The 20305-nt window shown below is 51.1% G+C and overlaps 1 protein-coding gene across 4 annotated transcripts in view; it reads right to left on the reverse strand.

Moving 5' to 3' along the window:
- Positions 1–253: 253 nt before the first annotated feature.
- The window catches only part of NPNT (nephronectin), a 284483-nt gene continuing 264431 nt past the window's right edge, over positions 254–20305 (reverse strand). For all 4 annotated transcript variants that reach the window (XM_086962034.1, XM_086962032.1, XM_086962033.1 and 1 more), the window contains 2 exons: positions 16571–16830; positions 254–2562 (listed from right to left, as the gene is read on the reverse strand). In XM_086962034.1, coding sequence (XP_086818160.1) covers positions 2467–2562; positions 16571–16830 — 356 coding nt within the window. In that variant the 3' untranslated portion in view covers positions 254–2466. The remainder of the gene's footprint in view (positions 2563–16570; positions 16831–20305) is intronic.

Genomic DNA, 20305 nt, shown 5'->3' on the forward strand with positions numbered 1-20305 from the left:
GAGCGCGGCGCTGATTTCGCACCTGCGCTGACGCTTTAATGGGCGGGCGGGTTCGTGACGGAACCGTTCCGTCACAAGCACAGCTCGCCCGCGAGCCGTGACGGAGCGGTTCCATCACTAGTATGGAGCCGCCGCGCGGGTGCCCCACCCCCTTAGCGCTGCGGCGGAATAGCCGCCGCAGCGAAGGGGTTAAGGTCCAAACTGCCTGCAGCCATTACGCCTAACTCCTTTTAATACCACAAAACAACTGTAGTAAATGCATGGAATGGTTTCTTTCAGAGCCCAAGACCCAACTAACCAAAAAAAACCACAGCTGGATTATCCCGTACCCATAGGTTTCTTGAACAGCGTGCTGCATGGCGTAAAGCGCTTTGACATCTTATCCGGGGTAGTAAACACTACATAAATGCAGTTACACTTACTCTGTTAGCAGAGCTTATCATAATTAGCACTCACGTAATATAAATAACGTTTATACATTACTTATTCTAATGGAATCATTTCATTGAAAGCTTTCATGACCACATTGGTCACCTTCTCAGGCAGCCTGAAGCACCAAGGTTTTGCACCAGGCAACTGATTGAATTCTTCAGTTATTAAACCCACAGAGCTTTGCTCCTGGTGCTCCACACCACACCAGATAACAGGTACTGCGCGCTGGCACTAGGTTGTGACAGACACTGTGACCATGATCATCACTGTGTCTGCTGCTGAAGAACAGGAGCAGTGGTCTAGAATTCAAGAGGCCTAGTAGTATTTACTTGGAGAATATCTACATTTGACCAAAGAAAAGCAACTCTGAAAATAGGTGTGTAGGTTTTTGATGACGTGTAGTATCCCAAGACACACCTAGTCTCAATAGCTGTATGTGGGTGGTATGCACATAATTTACAGTCTCGTGACATAACAGACCAACATGGCATTCACGTACCCTGGACCATTTAAATGCGTGGGCCGCTCATGGATGCCACTTTAGAGCCATTAAAAAGGGTGGTAACCACATGGGTGCCAAAAAATGGAGAAGAGGGTGCAATAAACGCAGCTAAATGAAGATGCCAAAATACTTTAGGACTGCCAAGACTGTGCCACACTAGTTCAAAGCCACAGTGGCTGTCAGGAAGGCTAAAGGGATGAGGGACCATTGTTCACTCTGATAGAAAACAAACCAGGGAGGAGGTCAGAGCACCAACTGCTCAGAAATGCACCCTACTTCTTTCCAATGGTGTAATCAATGTCGTTACAGCTGCCAGCCCAATCCCCACAGCTGCTTATGTGTAAGGGAGCTGCAGCCTCCAGCAATGCTCGCACATTAGTGGTTCAGCCCTTGCATTCTCAATCCTACCAGAGTTGAATCTCCTAAGAGAAGAAAGGCTGCAGAAACTACGCCCGAGTGGACCAGGAACAAAGCTCTCTCAAGAATACTGCACGGTGCTGGTCACAGAGCTACATCCAGGCTCTGTGGTCTCCCCGGTCTCACTAACGTCCCTAATTTCCTCCAAGACTACGAGTCTTGGACTGGTCAAGTACAAAAAAAACAACAAACCTGTACAAAATCATCTAACTGTGTTTCTTTTACAGTGGTCAATGCCTGGGCAGTGTAGGTTAATTGAAAAACATCAATGAATTAAGGCACCTGTCGTATCACGCCCAGGCATACACGCCATACCCCTCTTGTTAACATGAGAATTATCGCAGCCAGACCGATGCACCACTGCCCACCAGAGGGAGGGTGCACAGGGACGGGGTCATACAAAGTATCCATGGCCAGGGGCACCAGCGGCGCTTTGAATCGTCAATGACCGTTTACAAAAATGAGAAACAAATAAATACATTAGTGGCCGACAGGCTTTTACAAGTAAGCCAAGTGATATGGTGAGGCGCACAGCCGCATTCCGCGCAGTGCTCGTTCATGACTAAAGTTACAATTTGAGAATGCCAGCAAACGCTGACGTCACACACTCTCACTTGTAGTCTATGGCAGTACATCGCAGAGCTGCAGGGTCACCCAATACCCAGCATAGGAGGATAAAACAAAATCCCTCTAGACGACGTCACACCGTGACTTGAATGGGAAATAACAAGATGTGCAGTTCAGCATGGTCCTTATTGGAAGCTTCCATCTTCTGAACTTGAACCTGCTCTTCCATGCGTCCCTTTGTTGTCTTATTGAACGGGCAAGGAGGTGCCTGCATAGCAAACCTCACTTTCTGTAAGGGTAACTTTGCTGTGTGCATTATGCAAAAACTCTTGTAAGTTCCCGTGCTCTTGAGGACTCTTGTCAGAAAGGGCATTAATGTTGATTTTACCACAGTCATCGTTCCATTGGTTAGCGCAAGACACACCCAAAAGCTGTGCATCGCTGGGGCTGCCTTGCCTGTGCGAGAGATCTGACGGTTTCGTAAGCCCTTTGGCTAAGGCCAAAATTGTTGTGAAAGTGGTGTGTCGTCGTCTCATCTGCGGCAGCTGCTAGTGTCCTTCAGGACACGGTCCTTTCATGAGGCTTACATCATCCAGACCAATCTCCCCAGCCCCCTCTCGTCCTCTCTCTCCTTTAAAGATTACCTAAGGAAGAAAGAAAGAAAGGAAAACCAAGTCAATTAACAAAAACACACTACAGCCACATTTAGTCACATATGTAAGTCTCTCAACAAGTGAAATGTTATGTTATGTTAATTTATTTCTTCTATAGCGCTCGGCTACTCCAAGGAGCATCCCGGCGCTTTGGCGAAGAGTATCAGCAAGTAAGACAACAACATAACAACTAAAATGCATATAAAAGAGAGGGAAAGAAATTATTTAGTAAAAATCCACGTTTTGAGATCATTTCTAAAAGCAAGGAGACTGGGTGCCTGTCTAAGGGAAAGTGGTAGTTCATTCCAAGCCTTCGGGGCTAGATAGCGGAATGATCGACCTCCCATCCTTGCGCGCCTGATAGCCGGGACTGTCATCTTGGATAGACAAGATGATCTCAAAGACCTGCTAGGTACATATCGGGAGAGACATTTCCTTATGTACTTGGGGCCAGTGCCTTGTAAAGCTTTGAAGGCAAAAGTCAGGCTTTTGAAAAGAATTCTATTTGCGATCGGTAACCAGTGTAAGGTGTTCAGTAGGACAGTGGCACCTGCTCTTCTCGGGAGCCCGTAGATAGCACGGGCTGCCGAGTTCTGGACTACTTGCAAACGGGTCAAAAGATATTTTGGTAGACCCAAAAAGAGAACGTTTGCATAGTCCAGTCGAGATCCAATCAAGGCATGAACAATTATCTTCCTATGCTGGAAAGACACTAAAGGAAGAAACTTCCTCAGCATCCGTAAAATGCCGAAGCATTTACCTGAAAGGCACGAAATATGTGGCCCAAAGGACAGTTCACTGTCCACAATCACTCCCAAGTTTTTAGCCTTGAGAGACACATTGTCAGGGGGAAACATATCTTGTGGCCACCAAGCTTTCCAATATGGTTCACAGGCGCATCCAAAAAAGAGCAGTTCTGACTTATCGGAATTGCACTTTAAGCCATTACACCTGAACCACTCAAAAACGGCACCAAGGCAATCCCTGATCTGTATGCCGTCGAATGACCCGCCCCTATCACAAGTGAATAGGAGCTGGGTGTCATCGGCGTAGGATACGATCTGGGCGCCAAAGGACTCCGCAACTACCGCCAGAGGGGCCATAAAGATGTTAAACAGCATGGGGCTGAGAATGGAACCCTGCGGAACCCCCACCTCTAGCGGCGCCATATCAGCGGAGAAAGGGGGCGCCCAGATCGTTTGCCGGCGGTCGGCCAGAAATGATTTAAGCCAATTCCACACCGTTCCCAGAAGGCCGCTCTCCCAGAGTCTTGCAAGGAGGCGATCGTGAGGAACGGTGTTGAAAGCCGCCGACAAATCAAGCATTACCAACATGGCTCTTCCCCCAGAGTCGAGTACTTCCCTGATGGCATCCGTGACCTGGAGAAGAGCCGACTTCGTGCTATAATTTGCACGGAACCCAGATTGCGTGGCGTGCAACAGATCGTTTCCTTCGATGAAATTGGAAATCGTCCGATGTGCAATTCTCTCGGCCACTTTCGCCAGAGCAGGGAGAAGGGAGATAGGCCTATAGTTGGCATGGATAAAGGGGTCCAAGGTAGGCTTCTTGATCAATGGCAGGATCAAAGCATGCTTCCATGCCTGCGGAACCACACCAGTTGACAGGGAGGAATTCAGAAGGGGGTTCAACAAGGCATTTAAGGCAGGTGCCACCTTCCCCAGATGTTTAGCCGGGCACGGATCAAGTGGAGAGCCTGATTTCAAACTTGACAGAATGACTAAGTAAGCACTTACCTTGCCCTTACGAGCAATGTCCAGGCATGAGATAAGCTTCCATTCAGGACTAGCTATCTTCACAGACACCACCTGGACATGTGGCCAAATCTGACGTCATACCGGTCTATGAGGTGACCATGACCTGTGACTTCCTTTCTCCCTAACCTGGATAGCCCTCACAGACTCTCCCAGCAAGTAAGGAACAGAGCCTGTCAGAGGCCCCGGCGTGATATGACCGATCCCACTAAAGACCTGAGGGCCTTTCAGGAGCTTAACTAGGCCTAAGCTTGTATTTCTCACTCCCTTCTACACTACTGACATGATGAAATGGAGTCAAAATGGGTATCTGCACATTGACCATGGAGACAAATATGTGTGAAATAAATCTAAATCTGTTAGAGCAGCTTATAGGGTGAATGCCAGGATTTAGACTTTTCACCCTGCAGCACCACATGAAGAGACATCACATTATTTTCGACCCAGTGCCATCACAGGAAAGGGGGGGGGGAGCAAGCACGAGCAATGAGGGGGGGCAGGACAGCAAGCACAAGCAACGAGGGGGGGGGGGCAGGACAGCAAGCACGAGCAACGAGGGGGGCAGGACAGCAAGCACAAGAAATGAGGGGGGAGGACAGCAAGCACGAGCAAGGGGGGGTGCAGGACAGCAAGCACAAGCAACGAGGGTGGGCAGGAGAGCAAGCACGAGCAACAAGGGGAGAAGGACAGCAAGCAAAAGCAACGAGGGGGGGGCAGGACAGCAAGCACGAGCAACGAGGGGGGGGCAGGACAGCAAGCACGAGCAACGAGGGGGGGCAGGACAGCAAGCACGAGCAACGAGGGGGGCAGGGCAGCAAGCACGAGCAACGAAGGGGGCAGGACAGCAAGCGCAAGCAACGAGGGGGGCAGGACAGCAAGCACAAGCAACGAGGAGGGGCAGGGGAGCCAGCACAAGCAACAAGGGGGCAGGACAGCAAGCACAAGCAACGAGGGGGGAAGGACAGCAAGCACGAGCAATGAGGGGGCAGGACAGCAAGCACAAGCAACGAGGGGGGGTCAGCAAGCACGAGCAACGAGAGGGGGCAGGACAGCAAGCACAAGCAACGAGGTGGGGAGGACAGCAAGCACGAGCAACGAGGTGGGCAGGACAGCAAGAACAAGCAACGAGGGGGGGCAGGACAGCAAGCACGAGCAACGAGGGGGCAGGACAGCAAGCACAAGCAACAAGAATGGGCAGGACAGCAAGCACGAGCAACAAGGGGGGGCAGGACAGCAAGCACAAGCAACAAGGGGGGGGCAGGACAGCAAGCACAAGCAACAAGGGGGGCAGGACAGCAAGCACAAGCAACGAGTGGGGCAGGACAGCAAGCACAAGCAATGAGGGGGGGGCAGGACAGCAAGCACGAGCAACGAGGGGGCAGGACAGCAAGCACTCACCGGAGGACTCGTCAGCTTCTCGACTTCTTCCGGCGGCGGTCGGGCAGAAATGGCATCAGGAAAGCGCCGACATTTTCGCATTCGGGGGCGTGGTTTTTGCTGTTGAGTGACGGATGACGTCACGGCGAGAAAACTGCAAAAAACACGCCCCGAATCCAAAAAAGACGGGGCTTGAATGGAGTGACGCCCTCTCCTCCAATGGCTGGCCTCCGTTTACGAAGCCAGTCAATGGAGAAGAGGGGCGGGTTCAAGCCTCCATACTAAAAAACATTAAATCTCGGAGCAAGGCTGCACAAAAGCAGCCTACGGTCCGAGACCCAAAAAGGGTACCATTTGGTTATGATAGGCAGGGGATTCGATTTGGGTGGTAAAGCAGTCGTAATTGCGGGTGGGATGTGCATTGAGGAGGCACGGCAGGACTCTCTGCAAGACAGGCAGAGAAGATTTGCTGGGCTCATGCGCTTTAGAAGTCCTAGGAGTAGCATTTGAGTTCGTCCAACAAGGCGCTCAGCAGAAGGTGTGGAGGTGACCCTACTTGTCTGCTCGCCACCGCATCAGAAGATCCAGATGCGGGTGAGAAGAGGTTTGGGAGTGAGAGACGCAATGCAAAGGGGCAGGCGGCTTACAAGAAGCATGCTGGGTGGGAAGCAATGCGGACTTAACTTATGGCTGCATTACCCATTCATTTGGAAACAGGAGAACAGCCGCAAGGGAGGGGTAGGCTCAGAAGAGATTCAGCAGCCGTTGGACGAAAAGTGGTTGCAGCATTTGGAGTCCGGGAGGCACACTTTGAGATGTTAGTATCCCCCCCGCCCCCTGCACATGTGTATTTGGAGGATATTAGGACAAAGTTGCAGAAGAGGGGCAGGGAACACAAAATAAAAGTGAGCACAACAAGGAGCTAATCGGAAAAATGCCACAGGGTAATAGCATCAGCAATTGTCTCCAAAATGTTGACATGGAGAAGAGAGGAGACACAGATTTAGAAGAGGCAGGGGAGGCTGCCGGAGTTGACAAGGATAGAAGGCAGAAGTAGGCCTATGAGAATTTAAGCTATGAACAAGAGACAGGTAATAATAAAAAAAGATGGCGGGAGGAAATAAGGGTCGGATGGAGTAGACAGTGCAGTGAGAAGGGGTTCAATGGAGAAAAAAGGCAAAGGAGCTGTTAATGTGTGAGTCCCAGGACAGATATGTTCCTCGACATGCTGGACTGTTAATTTTTCTCCATATTTGGCGAGCTGACTTGGGAGGGCTCTCTTCACCCCCGCAGCCCCAGGGTGAACAGAAGGCACAGCTAACAGACTGGCTGCATTGCAAAGGTGGACAGAGCTGCAGTGGTGCTGGGTGCGTCTGGCGTGGCCTCCTTGTCTCGTTACATTTTGAATGTCCTGGATGTTTTGAATGTACTGGATGGAGAGAGTGGTGAATGATGGGGGGCTACCATGGACAAGTGGTGAATGTACGATGAATATGTCAGTAATTCATGCTAATTAGATGGAGGAGGGAGAGGGGGAGGGGCGTGCGCCCAGAAACTGTTAAATGCTGTTTTGGAGGCTAAATATGATCTTAGTACAGTTTTACTGACACCCCGAGCATGTCCTCTTAAACCAGGCCTGTGTATCGAGCTATGCGCGGAATGCCCCTGCGGGTACAGCCTGTCACGTAGGGGTAAACCAGGCTCTACGGAAGACCTATCTGGAAGACACGGTTCTGCTTTTACATTTTTGTCTCATGCACACAGCCCTCATAAGGCAGATGTGGACACCGGAGCCCTATATGCAGCTCCTGCAGTCCATAGAACGTAGCCACACAGCGCCTAGATGACCATGCGTACTATTTGGTCCGTCCAGACGAGCGCAATGTTGTAACAGAGTCTGCAGCTCCGTCTGTAATGCACCCCTGCCCCCCCTCTTTTTACGTCACCTGCAGTGCTGACATGCGTCCACGTGCACACGCCGTACCCTGGCTAAGAGACGTGACCTGGGGATGGAGGAAAGCCCTGTAACCTGAGTGACATTGTTTTGATGTAAATGTGCTTGAAAGTACTATGTTTCACACTGAGAACTGCCCAGTGGGTTCATGCACACGAAGCGGAGCTTTCCAGTTCCATGCCAGAAAAATGGTAGCTTGACAGTGCCTGCTCCGAGGCACTCAAAGCTGCCTTCGGTGTTTTAGCTGACTGAGTGTTCTAAGGGTCATTTTTAATGAGACTGAAAACCCATTCCCAAAATATAGGGCCAGGGGGACGCAGAGCAAGTGTCCTGGGGAGTGGGGGGAGGGAGAGGGGGAAGGGCGGAAACAGGCCTATGCCTAAAACATGAGATGACAAGCCTCCAAAAATGAACGGAAGTGGGATGACCCCCAGGGCCACAGCAAGACGTCAGACGTTCTTTCATGTACTTGCTTCCCCGAGAAAATGATCCAAGAAGCCGCGAGCGCCGAGAAACTGTTAAATACTGTTTGAGGCTAAATAAGAACTTAGTACAGTTTTACCGACACCCGAGCATGTCCTCTTAAACAAGGCCTGTGTATCACTGAGGCGCCCGGGGGGGCTCCGCAGGGCCCAGGAAGTGCGAGAGGCGGCTAGGGAGGAAGGAGGATGCTGCAAGCCGTCAGGAGGGCAGACAAACACCACCATGTTTCTCCGAGGCAAAGCCAGAATGCCTCAGAGAAACGCAGCGTTATTTTGCGATTCGGGGGCGTGTTTTCTTTCTCTCCTCTTCCCATTGGCTGGAAGGTAATATTCCAGCCAATGGGAAGAGGAGAGAAAGAAAACAAGAAAGAAGCTAAAAAAGACGCGCCCGAATCGTAAAAATACGAGGCTTGAACAGAGTGATGCCCCTCTCCTCCAACGGTTGGCCTCCGTTTAGGAAGCCAGCCAATGGAGTCGAGAGGCTGGTTCAAGCCCCACTCTAGAAAACATTAATTCTCTGACCGAGACTGTGCAAGCGCAGCCTACGGTCCTCGACCTAACGAGGAGAAATAAAGATATTTCTCCCCGTTGCGCCTCCCTTATGCCTTCCCTGGGGAGGCGTAAGCTTTTGGCACTGCCTTAGATTTACGATTCCTCGTAAATCTGGGGCAGTGTCAAAAGGCCATGGATGTTGCTGGGATCGCCCCCAGCAACACCCATTGCACGCCCCTTTATTGCTGAACACTGCGTTAAAGGGACTGATATTTATCAGGCAGCAGTACGCCAAAAAAAGTGTCTTATTGCTGCCTGATAAATATCACTCAGGCTTCTGCGCCTGGGAACTTCACAAAAAGTGAAGTTCCGATGGCGCAAGGGGCCTCATAAATGAGGCCCATAGAGCTGTTACACTGTTCCAATGGGCAATGGAAATAAGAGACAATCAGCCTAATTCATCATTGTGAAATCCGGTCGCAAAGGGCCAGATTCTGAGAATCTGGCCCTTTGCGAGCGGTATTTTTGCATTTGGGATTCATCATCCCAAATGCAAAAATCGCTATTTAAGAATTTGCATATTTGCGAGGAATAGCATTTAAGGAATCTCTATTAGAGATTCCTTAAATGCTATTCTTGAAACATTTTTAAATTGCGAATTTGCAAAAATTTACCGCTATTTACCGCGAGGTCAAACCTCGTGGTAAATAGCGGAAACTTAGAAAAATGCATTTAAATGCATTTTTCTAAGTTTCATGTTACACACACACATGTCCTTGGGACATGTGTGTGCGCAACACCAATGTAGCATACATTTCAGGGGTGCTACAGGGTGTCCTTTGGACACCCCTGCACCCTTGAAATCGCAATTTCAATATGCGAATCGCTAATTGCGATTCGCACATTGAAATGTCTTCCCATTCATTCCTATGGGCCTTTGGGCCCATAGGAATGAATGGGGAGATATTCCTTAATTGCGATTAGCAATTTGCTAATCGCAATTAAGGAATAATTAGAAATCGCAATTTATTTAGCGATTTCTTAATGAATAGCATTTTGCTATTCCTTAATAGCGATTCCTTAATAATCGCTATTAAGGAATAGCAAATACTCAACTTGATGAATCAGGCTGAATCATTCTATAATCACACCTTTCCTGAGCCAACAAAACTGTGTGATTTTGCGCATACAACTTTACATGCCTGTACCTAAATTCCCCCGCCTCTTAAAGTTAGTAGTGCTTAGGAACTGGCTAATTTGAGCCTGTCAGGGAGGCTTAACTATTTGAAAAGGCGTAACAGATTAAGAAATCCCAAATTATACCCATTACCTTCTGCTTCTTGCAAATTACAACACTGCTCTCAAAGAACCAGGCTTTTCGCACACCACCTGCCTTTTTCAGCATTTCTGAACAATTAAAAACAAAAGAGATCATTTAACGACCACTCTTCCCTAGAAGAAGCACTCTCTCAGGATACAACACTTCCTGCGTGGGGCTGAGGAAAGGCAAGAAGTAGGGGGAGCAAAGTGCACTCCAGCGTTGAATAGAGCAGGGACGTCAATGAGGGGAGATACGCTCCTCAAGAAGTACAAGAGCAATGTATGAGAGAGGGAACTCATATAATAAAGAATAGCAGAGGGACTTGTGTTTTTGTGGTTCTTTGGCTAGTCCCAAAATACAACAAGTGATTACAGGGGAAGGAAGTAGTAGCACGTTTTCACAATGGGCTCCTCATTGAACCCACCCTCTTGAACAGACCACTATTCGCACCTGACTAAAATACAAATATCGTGAAAAACAATTCCCTGTAAGTTTTCCGGCAGCACTGATGGGTGAAAATGGGCTGCCACCTTGGAACAGTGTTGGTACAGTAATTAGAGGGTGTGTAGAAAAGAGACCCAAAGTAGAGCTTTGCAGATCTCTGCAAGTGACAAAAGTGCCAGGAACCCCACAGAGGTTGTCTTCCCTCAACATAAAACATCATAGGTGCTGCAGGAATGAGCCCTGTGTCAATTGTGCCACAAAACGCATGCCACACGCCACATGGCTAGGGTAATGATGAAGGCTTGGAACCTGGGTCTTCACTGCATGCTTGAGAATATTACCACTGAGGTAAAAACAAATCTACAACATAAAGAGAAGAAACAGCCACTTGCAGAACAGATACCTGTCACATCACGTGTTTACGGATGAACAGTTAAACATAGTGAACCAAAGTGGGGAAGATAGCCTTCCGCAACATACTGAAGTGCTTGTAGAGGCAGTCTGTGGGTGTGATGCCTGTATATCGTGGCTTAAGTATTGTGTGTCAAAAACAAGGTGTCCTAAATAGTGTTGTTCAGCAATATTAGCCTATTGGAATGAAAAACAAAAAAATCTATACCCACTAGAGAGATATTTTTGTAAGTAACTTAGGACCCAATATTATGTTATACAATATTTTTGTTATCCACATACGAACCTGGGGGATTATTTATCATCGAGTTGTGGCATCCTTGCATCGCGCAAGGGCGATGCAACAACAAAGCCAGATTTATCTAGCCACACAAGACCACCTTGAGTGGCTCTAAGCGGCTTGATAAATCTAGAGTAACGCAACGCGGTGCAACTTGTTGTGTTGCATTAGTCTACCCTAGGTAAACATTCCGTGTATGGAGCATGGGTGTCCCCACGCATCCACCCATGGATTTTGGTGAGTTCCCAGATTTATCATTACTGGTGGACATGGGAATGCGTCATAATGCTACTCCTCCCCAGGTGAGGCGTAATGAGGAGAATATCTTCATTTCTCTTAGTTTTTTCCATTTTCTAGGTGTGCTGCGTTCTGAAGCGCACATAGAAAGAGGAAATGGCTTTGAGGGTTGTGTTGGTTCAGGAAGGTATCCCTTCCTGCACATAAACAATCTTGCTTACAACGCAGGGGTGTCTGTATTGACGCTAGTCAGTCGAGAGCACACCAATGCATGGAAAGGACAGGAATGCACCGTATGGTGTCAAATATGGTGCCTTCTTGCCCTTTCACGCAGCTCTGCAAGGTGGCTTGCTGCATGGAGCAGCGTGAAACATTGATAAATCTTCCCCCTGGTCTGGGTACCATCTGAGAAGCAGTTGCAGAACGTGGGAGTGATTCACTGGACAGCTTGAACCTTCAAGCTGTGGGGAAAGTACTTGTCACTGGTGAAGACTTCTTAGCTTTGGTTCTTAGGATGACCTGGGTTGTTGGTTATACATTAAAAGAAAGTATAGCAAACGCCCATTAGTGTCTAATTGGCTAAAAAAGCTAACTTGTAATGGATTCCAGCTTTCTCTGGTAGGCAGCGCAATTCAGAGTAAAACCATCATGTCAGTATTCCCTTCCAAAGGAATCTTTGTGCTTGGGTGACATTTCACTTTATTTGCTGCATAGCCCTTCTACAGCCTATTGTGCTACGATTAACCAAACACCATTGATGCCTACCAAGTCTGAGGCTGAACCAAAACCATATATCCAACTCAAAATCCACCAGGTGTGTCATAAGGTACTTTTCAGATTATGCAGTGGACCTGGATGAATCTAAACGAGGCGGGAAGGTAGATTCACAGTGGGGCCTTAGGAAGAGAGTCTATGCTCTTCGCTGGAAGAGAGGTGTGATTTTGTTATGGCTGGAATGGCCCTGCAATGCTTTGGTTATCTACCAGTGGTGATGGGGGGCATGCATTTTGCCAGTCAAGAGTAGACAGACGAGGGTAAATTTGGCACCTGCGTAATAAGCATGTGTAACATGCAGTGACATGCAGTAGCAGCTCCTGGTGGGAGTGCCACCGGGCGTTGAAGTGGGGCGGGGGAGGGGCAGATTGGGGGGTAGTAAACACTGGAAATACTGATGAATGTATTTGGCGATGCAGCGCGCGCAACAGAATTCTTTTTTTTAATTTAATTGTCAACTTACCTGCATTCATCCGTATTCCAGTGTTTACTACCCCCCCCCCCCCCACCCTGCCCCTCCCCCGTCCCACGTAACTGCCCGGAAGCCCTCCCACCAGGAGCCACTACTGGTGACACGCATGCATTACAGACTTAAAAATACACAGAGAAGCAGGACTTGACAAATGCATTCTATACACATTTGGCTTATGCTCACAATGTGGTATATTTCTTAGACTTCCCAAAGGCTTGGGAATACACGTGCTTAACCTTCCCAAGCTTTCAATTTACATCAAACAGTCATGGTGCAAGCTGTACAGAAAGGAACATAACGTGAATACATCAGTCCAGTATTAATACAGTCTTTGTAGGAAGAGACTATGGGTAGTAGAAGTTCTCAGTTATGAAGATAGGCGTCCAAAGTTGAAATAAATTAGGAAATTGCAACTTTGCAGCTCCGGGCGTGCATTGCGGGCATTATGAATGCTTGGGTTACTAAAATAGGAGTTTCCATTCTACTAAATTCCATGCACTCGTGTGCAGGTTCAGTATATTACACTTGAGTCTCGTCTCACTGATAAACGTGTTGACTGCTAGAGACTTTCTCAGCAGGATGTATATGAGAAGTCTGCTTCATTCATTCGGTCACTTATTTTTGTGCAGAATTCAGAAAATTGCTTACCTACATTTTGTAATGCCTATGGCAACAATAACTGGTGTAAGCTGCAAACATAGGAAACGCATTATAGTACTGAAAGAAGCAGACCATAAAAAGCAACTAGTCTAAACAAACACTAAATGTATATTTTTGTATTTTTCATTCATTTATCAATCCAACCCATCAACGTATTTGTGTGTGTGCCAGTATTCATCCAACTTATTCATGCATCCATTCACATTTATTCTTGTCTGTAAGGTGTGTGTGTGTGTGTGTGTGCTGGGTGGGTATGTGCACGTGGCTCTGTCTTATCTGTGTATATAGGTGTAATCCTGTGTGTATGTGTGCATGCACGTTGGCCTATGTACATGGATAACCTATAGGGGAGTTGCTATATGAAAATGTGTGTGGGAGAGTGTAGAATCCCTTTGTTATCCCCCAGTGTGCTTGCACTATACAAACAGTAGCAGCCCGTCCCCTGCCAAAGTGGTGGGCGGGCCGGGCCAGAGGGTGAGGAGGATGTGGGAGGTGGGGAGGAGGGAGAAGGGGGATGTGGAGAGTTTGGGGACAAAAAACAAAATAAATTAAACAAAACACATACTTACCTTAACGCCGCCGCCGTCTCCCGCCGTATCGCGCTCTTTGTGCTTCTGGCCCGGTGCACAGGCTCCCAGCCTGCCCTGCGGCCAATCCTGAAGCTGCTCTCGCATGAGAGCAGTTTCAGTATTGGCCAGAGTGTTGCCAACTTGTGCTTCTAGGCAGACTGGGAGCTGGGGCTGGAGAGAGCTTCACTGTGCATGAGGGGCTTGGCCGGCCTGAGACAGCCGGCCAAACACCTCATGCGCAGTGAAGGGATTGCCCACCACTCTCCCACCAGCAGTGTCATCCTCTGGACCCACCCCCAAGACTTGCCAGCATCCTGGGGGCGGGTTCAAGGGGATTAAAGTAAAACTATAATAAAACGGGTTTAACCACATCGGTGCGGTACGATTTACCGCCCGGTGCTGACCCCTAATGGAAACGGGCGTGGTCATGACGGAGCAGTTCCGTCATGAGCACAGCTCAACCGATGCTCATGACGGAACCGTTCCGTCATGAGCATCGAAGGGGTTAAAACCTGTTTTATTATTGTTTCATGTGCTGGTGGGGGCAGATGGGGGGAGACGCTCGTCCGCTCTAATAGAGCAGCCGCAGTTGTATACAAAGCACTGCATTATTGGTTTTGCCAGTGCTTGTTCTTTTACGCATTTCTTCAGCAACAAGAACGACTGAGCCACTATACACAATGATATTGCACCGAATAATCTTACCGCAGCAAAGTGGCCATCTGCGCATTTAGTCATTTTGTGCCTAATGTGCTGGAAAATTATTGCACCTTGTAATCATTTTGGAAATATATTTTCATAGCTCCATCTAAACCCTACATAACGGAAACCTGATAAACCTGATGTCGGTGCAGCTTTGAAAAGTTATTTTTCTGGGCCTGAGATAATATTTGGAGGGAATAACCAGGCTTTCCCATGAACCGCTCCCACGATCTGCGACTACTTTTCGCAAGACGTCTGCACGATTGTGTACAAACTCCTCCATGGTCTGTGTAGGACTCCTTTCATCCCGTGGCTTACTCTGTTTAGTTTTTTACTTGGGTGGCAGTGAACCTGCGCTAAAAATACAGAACGTTTAGATGAGGAAAATAGACTTCCAGAACTGGCTTTTTTCCCTGAAATTCTGTCTTCTCTTTACGGCGCAGCTTTTTAATAAAGTGTGTTCCTCTTTTTCAATTAAATCAGTGCATTTAGGGCCATAATTATGTACTGGTTGCGTCGCTTTTTTCCACCACGCAATGGATTGAATGCACGATGCAACACTTAAATGTGATTTATCAAGCCACATAAGGCCACCTTGCGTGGCCCTGAGTGTCCTGAAAGATCCAGTAATGCAACACAGCGCAAATTGCTGTGTTGCGTTACTCTGCCCCAGGGAGGCGTTCCATGGGTAGCGCATTGGTGTTCCCTCGCAACAAAATGGATTTTGACGCAGTCTCAGATTTACCATTACTGACAGACCTGTGAATGCACCAAAATGCTACGCGTTCCCAGTTTTTTTCTCTTTCTATATGTGCTGCATTCTGCAGCCTTCATAGAGAGTGGAAAATGCCTCAGGGAGTTGTTTTTGTGCAGGAAGGCGTCCCTTCCTGCACAAAAGCAATCCTGCTTACAACACTGGCACTCTTGCACCATGCAAGAGTGCCTACATTGGCGCTAGGCAGCAGGTACACCAGGGCAGGGAAAAGGCAGGAATGCACCGTATAATGATAAATACTGTCAGGCACGGCCCGTGCAGGGCGTTATACCGGGGCGGTGACGTCAGGCAGGGGAGGATCAGGGTGGGGGGATTGTAAAATGTGGGATATGGACCACTACAGGTTAGTAACGAAAAGAAAAAAAACGAATTTCGTTGCCCACGCTGCATCGCCAAATGTGATACAGTGTGGGCAACGAAATTCGTTTTTTTCTTTTTTCGGTACTTACCTGTAATGGTCCATATCCCACATTTTACAACCCCCCACCCTGATCCTCCCCTGCCTGACGTCACCGCCCCGGTATAACGCCCTGCACGGGCCGTGCCTGAATACGGTGCATTCCTGCCCTTTCCCTGTCATGCAGCGCAATGTTATATACGGTGCATTCCTGCCCTTTCCCTGTCATGCAGCGCAATGTTATATACGGTGCATTCCTGCCCTTTCCCTGTCATGCAGCGCAATGCTATATACGGTGCATTCCTGCCCTTTCCCTGTCATGCAGCGCAATGTTATATACGGTGCATTCCTGCCCTTTCCCTGTCATGCAGCGCAATGTTATATACAGTGCATTCCTGCCCTTTCCCTGTCATGCAGCGCAATGTTATATACGGTGCATTCCTGCCCTTTCCCTGTCATGCAGCGCAATGCAGGAAGGTGACTTGCGACACGGCGCGACTTCTTCATAAATATGCCCCTTGCTCTTTACAAATACCCACGATCAAAAAAATTCAATAAAATAAAACGATGCTGATTAAAAATCTGTTCTAAAAATACAACAGAAAAAGCAATCAGCACATATAACACTACTGAAAAATTCAAGAGGTGAAACGCCGGCCATGTATGAAGTTCTGTCCATATTGTCTGGTTGACAGAGGGGTCTGTAAGAGAAAAGCAAGGGGCCAAGGGAATGCAGATGCAAGTTAACTTCGAATACAAGAAAAGAAGATACTCAGCTGCTCGGGAATAAACGTCAACCAAAGAAAGTGATGATACAGGAAAAGACACTTAAATCCCGGTTTCACATTCGAAGCAGGAAAAAAGCATTCGAGTTACTTACGTGTTTGATGTCTCCGGCCCCCTTCAGCGTGATGTGCGTCCGCCTCCAGTTGTAGCCCGCGTCTCTTCCCCACACGGGCGGCCCGTGCGTGCGGCTCCGCTTCACGAACACCTGGATGGAGCCGGACGCCAGGCCAGACAGCTTGTGCCGGAAGGACAAGCACAGGTCTCCGGCGCGCGCCAGCTGGTCAAGGGGCAGGATCAGGCGCGCCATCCTTCCGGCCTTGCCCTTCGGCTGAGACAGCAGTAGGTACTGCCCACCTGGGGAAGAACAAGGCCCATTAAACATGGAGGCGGTGGGGAGTGAGGCCCAGAGGTGAGCAGAGGTAGGGAGGCAGTGGGGGGTGAGGCCCAGAGGGGAAACAGATGTAGGGAGGCAGTAGGGAGCGTGGCGCAGAGGTGAAACAGAGGTAGGGAGGCAGTGGGGAGAGTGGCCCAGAGGTGAGCAGAGGTAGGGAGGCAGTGGGGAGCGTGGCGCAGAGGTGAAACAGAGGTAGGGAGGCAGTGGGGAGTGTGGCCCAGGGGTGAAACAGATGTAGGGAGGCAGTGGGGAGCGTGGCGCAGAGGTGAAACAGAGGTAGGGAGGCAGTGGGGAGCGAGGCCCAGAGGTGAGCAGAGGTAGGGAGGCAGTGGGGAGTGTGGCCCAGAGGTGAGCAGAGGTAGGGAGGCAGTGGGGAGTGTGGCCCAGAGGTGAGCAGAGGTAGGGAGGCAGTGGGGAGAGTGGCCCACAGGTGAGCAGAGGTAGGGAGGCAGTGGGGAGTGTGGCCCAGAGGTGAGCAGAGGTAGGGAGGCAGTGGGGAGCGAGGCCCAGAGGTGAAACAGAGGTAGGGAGGCAGTGGAGAGCGTGACGCAGAGGTGAAACAGATGTGGGGAGGCAGTGGAGAGCGTGGCGCAGAGGTGAAACAGATGTAGGGAGGCAGTGGGGAGCGTGGCCAAGAGGCGAGCAGAGGTAGGGAAGCAGTGGGGAGCGAGGCCCAGAGGTGAGCAGAGGTAGGGAGGCAGTGGGGAGTGTGGCCCAGAGGTGAGCAGAGGTAGGGAGGCAGTGGGGAGAGTGGCCCACAGGTGAGCAGAGGTAGGGAGGCAGTGGGGAGTGTGGCCCAGAGGTAACACAGAGGTAGGGAGGCAGTGGGGAGAGTGGCCCAGAGGTGAGCAGAGGTAGGGAGGCAGTGGGGAGCGTGGCGCAGAGGTGAAACAGAGGTAGGGAGGCAGTGGGGAGTGTGGCCCAGAGGTGAAACAGATGTAGGGAGGCAGTGGGGAGCGTGGCGCAGAGGTGAAACAGAGGTAGGGAGGCAGTGGGGAGAGTGGCCCAGAGGCGAGCAGAGGTAGGGAGGCAGTGGGGAGCATGGCCCAGAGGCGAGCAGAGGTAGGGAAGCAGTGGGGAGCGAGGCCCAGAGGTGAGCAGAGGTAGGGAGGCAGTGGGGAGTGTGGCCCAGAGGTGAGCAGAGGTAGGGAGGCAGTGGGGAGTGTGGCCCAGAGGTGAGCAGAGGTAGGGAGGCAGTGGGGAGAGTGGCCCACAGGTGAGCAGAGATAGGGAGGCAGTGGGGAGTGTGGCCCAGAGGTGAGCAGAGGTAGGGAGGCAGTGGGGAGCGTGGCGCAGAGGTGAAACAGATGTGGGGAGGCAGTGGAGAGCGTGGCGCAGAGGTGAAACAGATGTAGGGAGGCAGTGGGGAGCGTGGCCCAGAGGCGAGCAGAGGTAGGGAAGCAGTGGGGAGCGAGGCCCAGAGGTGAGCAGAGGTAGGGAGGCAGTGGGGAGTGTGGCCCAGAGGTGAGCAGAGGTAGGGAGGCAGTGGGGAGAGTGGCCCACAGGTGAGCAGAGGTAGGGAGGCAGTGGGGAGTGTGGCCCAGAGGTGAAACAGAGGTAGGGAGGCAGTGGGGAGAGTGGCCCAGAGGCGAGCAGAGGTAGGGAGGCAGTATGGAGCGAGGCTCAGAGGTGAAGCAGAGGTAGGGAGGCAGTGGGGAGCGGGGCCCAGAGGTGAAGCAGAGGTAGGGAGGCAGTGGGAAGCGGGGCCCAGAGGTGAAGCAGAGGTAGGGAGGCAGTGGGGAGCGAGGCCCAGAGGTGAAGCAGAGGTAGGGAGGCAGTGGGGAGCGTGGCCCAGAGGTGAAGCAGAGGTAGGGAGGCAGTGGGGAGCGTGGCCCAGAGGTGAGCAGAGGTAGGGAGGCAGTGGGGAGTGTGGCCCAGAGGTGAAGCAGAGGTAGGGAGGCAGTGGGGAGCGTGGCCCAGAGGTGAAAAATATGTAGGGAGGCAGTGGGGAGCGTGGCCCAGAGGTGAGCAGAGGTAGGGAGGCAGTGGGGAGCGTGGCCCAGAGGTGAAAAATATGTAGGGAGGCAGTGGGGAGCGTGGCCCAGAGATGAGCAGAGGTAGGGAGGCAGTGGGAAGCGTGGCCCAGAGGTGAAGCAGAGGTAGGGAGGCAGTGGGGAGCGTGGCCCAGAGGTGAGCAGAGGTAGGGAGGCAGTGGGGAGCGTGGCCCAGAGGTGAAAAATATGTAGGGAGGCAGTGGGGAGCATGGCGCAGAGGTGAAACAGAGGTAGGGAGGCAGTGGGGAGTGAGGCCGAGAGGTGAAACAGCGGCATGGAGGTGGTGGGGAGTGAGGCCGAGAGGTGAAACAGATGTAGGGAGGCAGTGGAGAGCGTGGCGCAGAGGTGAAACAGAGGTAGGGAGGCAGTGGGGAGAGTGGCCCAGAGGCGAGCAGAGGTAGGGAAGCAGTGGGGAGCGTGGCCCAGAGGTGAAACAGAGGTAGGGAGGCAGTGGGGAGAGTGGCCCAGAGGCGAGCAGAGGTAGGGAAGCAGTGGGGAGCGTGGCGCAGAGGTGAAACAGAGGTAGGGAGGCAGTGGGGAGTGAGGCAGAGAGTGAAACAGATGTAGGGAGGCAATGGAGAGCATGGCGCAGAGGTGAAACAGAGGTAGGGAGGCAGTGGGGAGAGTGGCCCAGATGCGAGCTGAGGTAGGGAGGCAGTATGGAGCGAGGCCCAGAGGTGAAGCAGAGGTAGGGAGGCAGTGGGGAGCGGGGCCCAGAGGTGAAGCAGAGGTAGGGAGGCAGTGGGGAGCGTGGCCCAGAGGTGAGCAGAGGTAGGGAGGCAGTGGGGAGCATGGCACAGAGGTGAAACAGCGGTAGGGAGGCAGTGGGGAGAGTGGCCCAGAGGCGAGCAGAGGTAGGGAGGCAGTATGGAGTGAGGCCCAGAGGTGAAGCAGAGGTAGGGAGGCAGTGGGAAGCGGGGCCCAGAGGTGAAGCAGAGGTAGGGAGGCAGTGGGGAGCGTGGCCCAGAGGTGAGCAGAGGTAGGGAGGCAGTGGGGAGCGTGGCCCAGAGGTGAAACAGAGGCAGGGAGGCAGTGGGGAGTGAGGCCGAGAGGTGAAACAGATGTAGGGAGGCAGTGGGGAGAGTGGCCCAGAGGTGAGCAGAGGTAGGGAGGCAGTGGGGAGCGTGGCCCAGAGGTGAAAAATATGTAGGGAGGCAGTGGGGAGCGTGGCGCAGAGGTGAAACAGAGGTAGGGAGGCAGTGGGGAGAGTGGCCCAGAGGCGAGCAGAGGTAGGGAAGCAGTGGGGAGCGTGGCCCAGAGGTGAAACAGATGTAGGGAGGCAGAGGGGAGCGTGGCGCAGAGGTGAAACAGAGGTAGGGAGGCAGTGGGGAGTGAGGCAGAGAGTGAAACAGATGTAGGGAGGCAGTGGGGAGCGTGGCGCAGAGGTGAAACAGAGGTAGGGAGACAGTGGGGAGTGAGGCCGAGAGGTGAAACAGATGTA

Source organism: Lissotriton vulgaris, chromosome 3_1, assembly GCF_964263255.1.
Source record: "Lissotriton vulgaris chromosome 3_1, aLisVul1.2, whole genome shotgun sequence".
Classification (NCBI taxonomy): Eukaryota; Metazoa; Chordata; class Amphibia; order Caudata; family Salamandridae; genus Lissotriton; species Lissotriton vulgaris.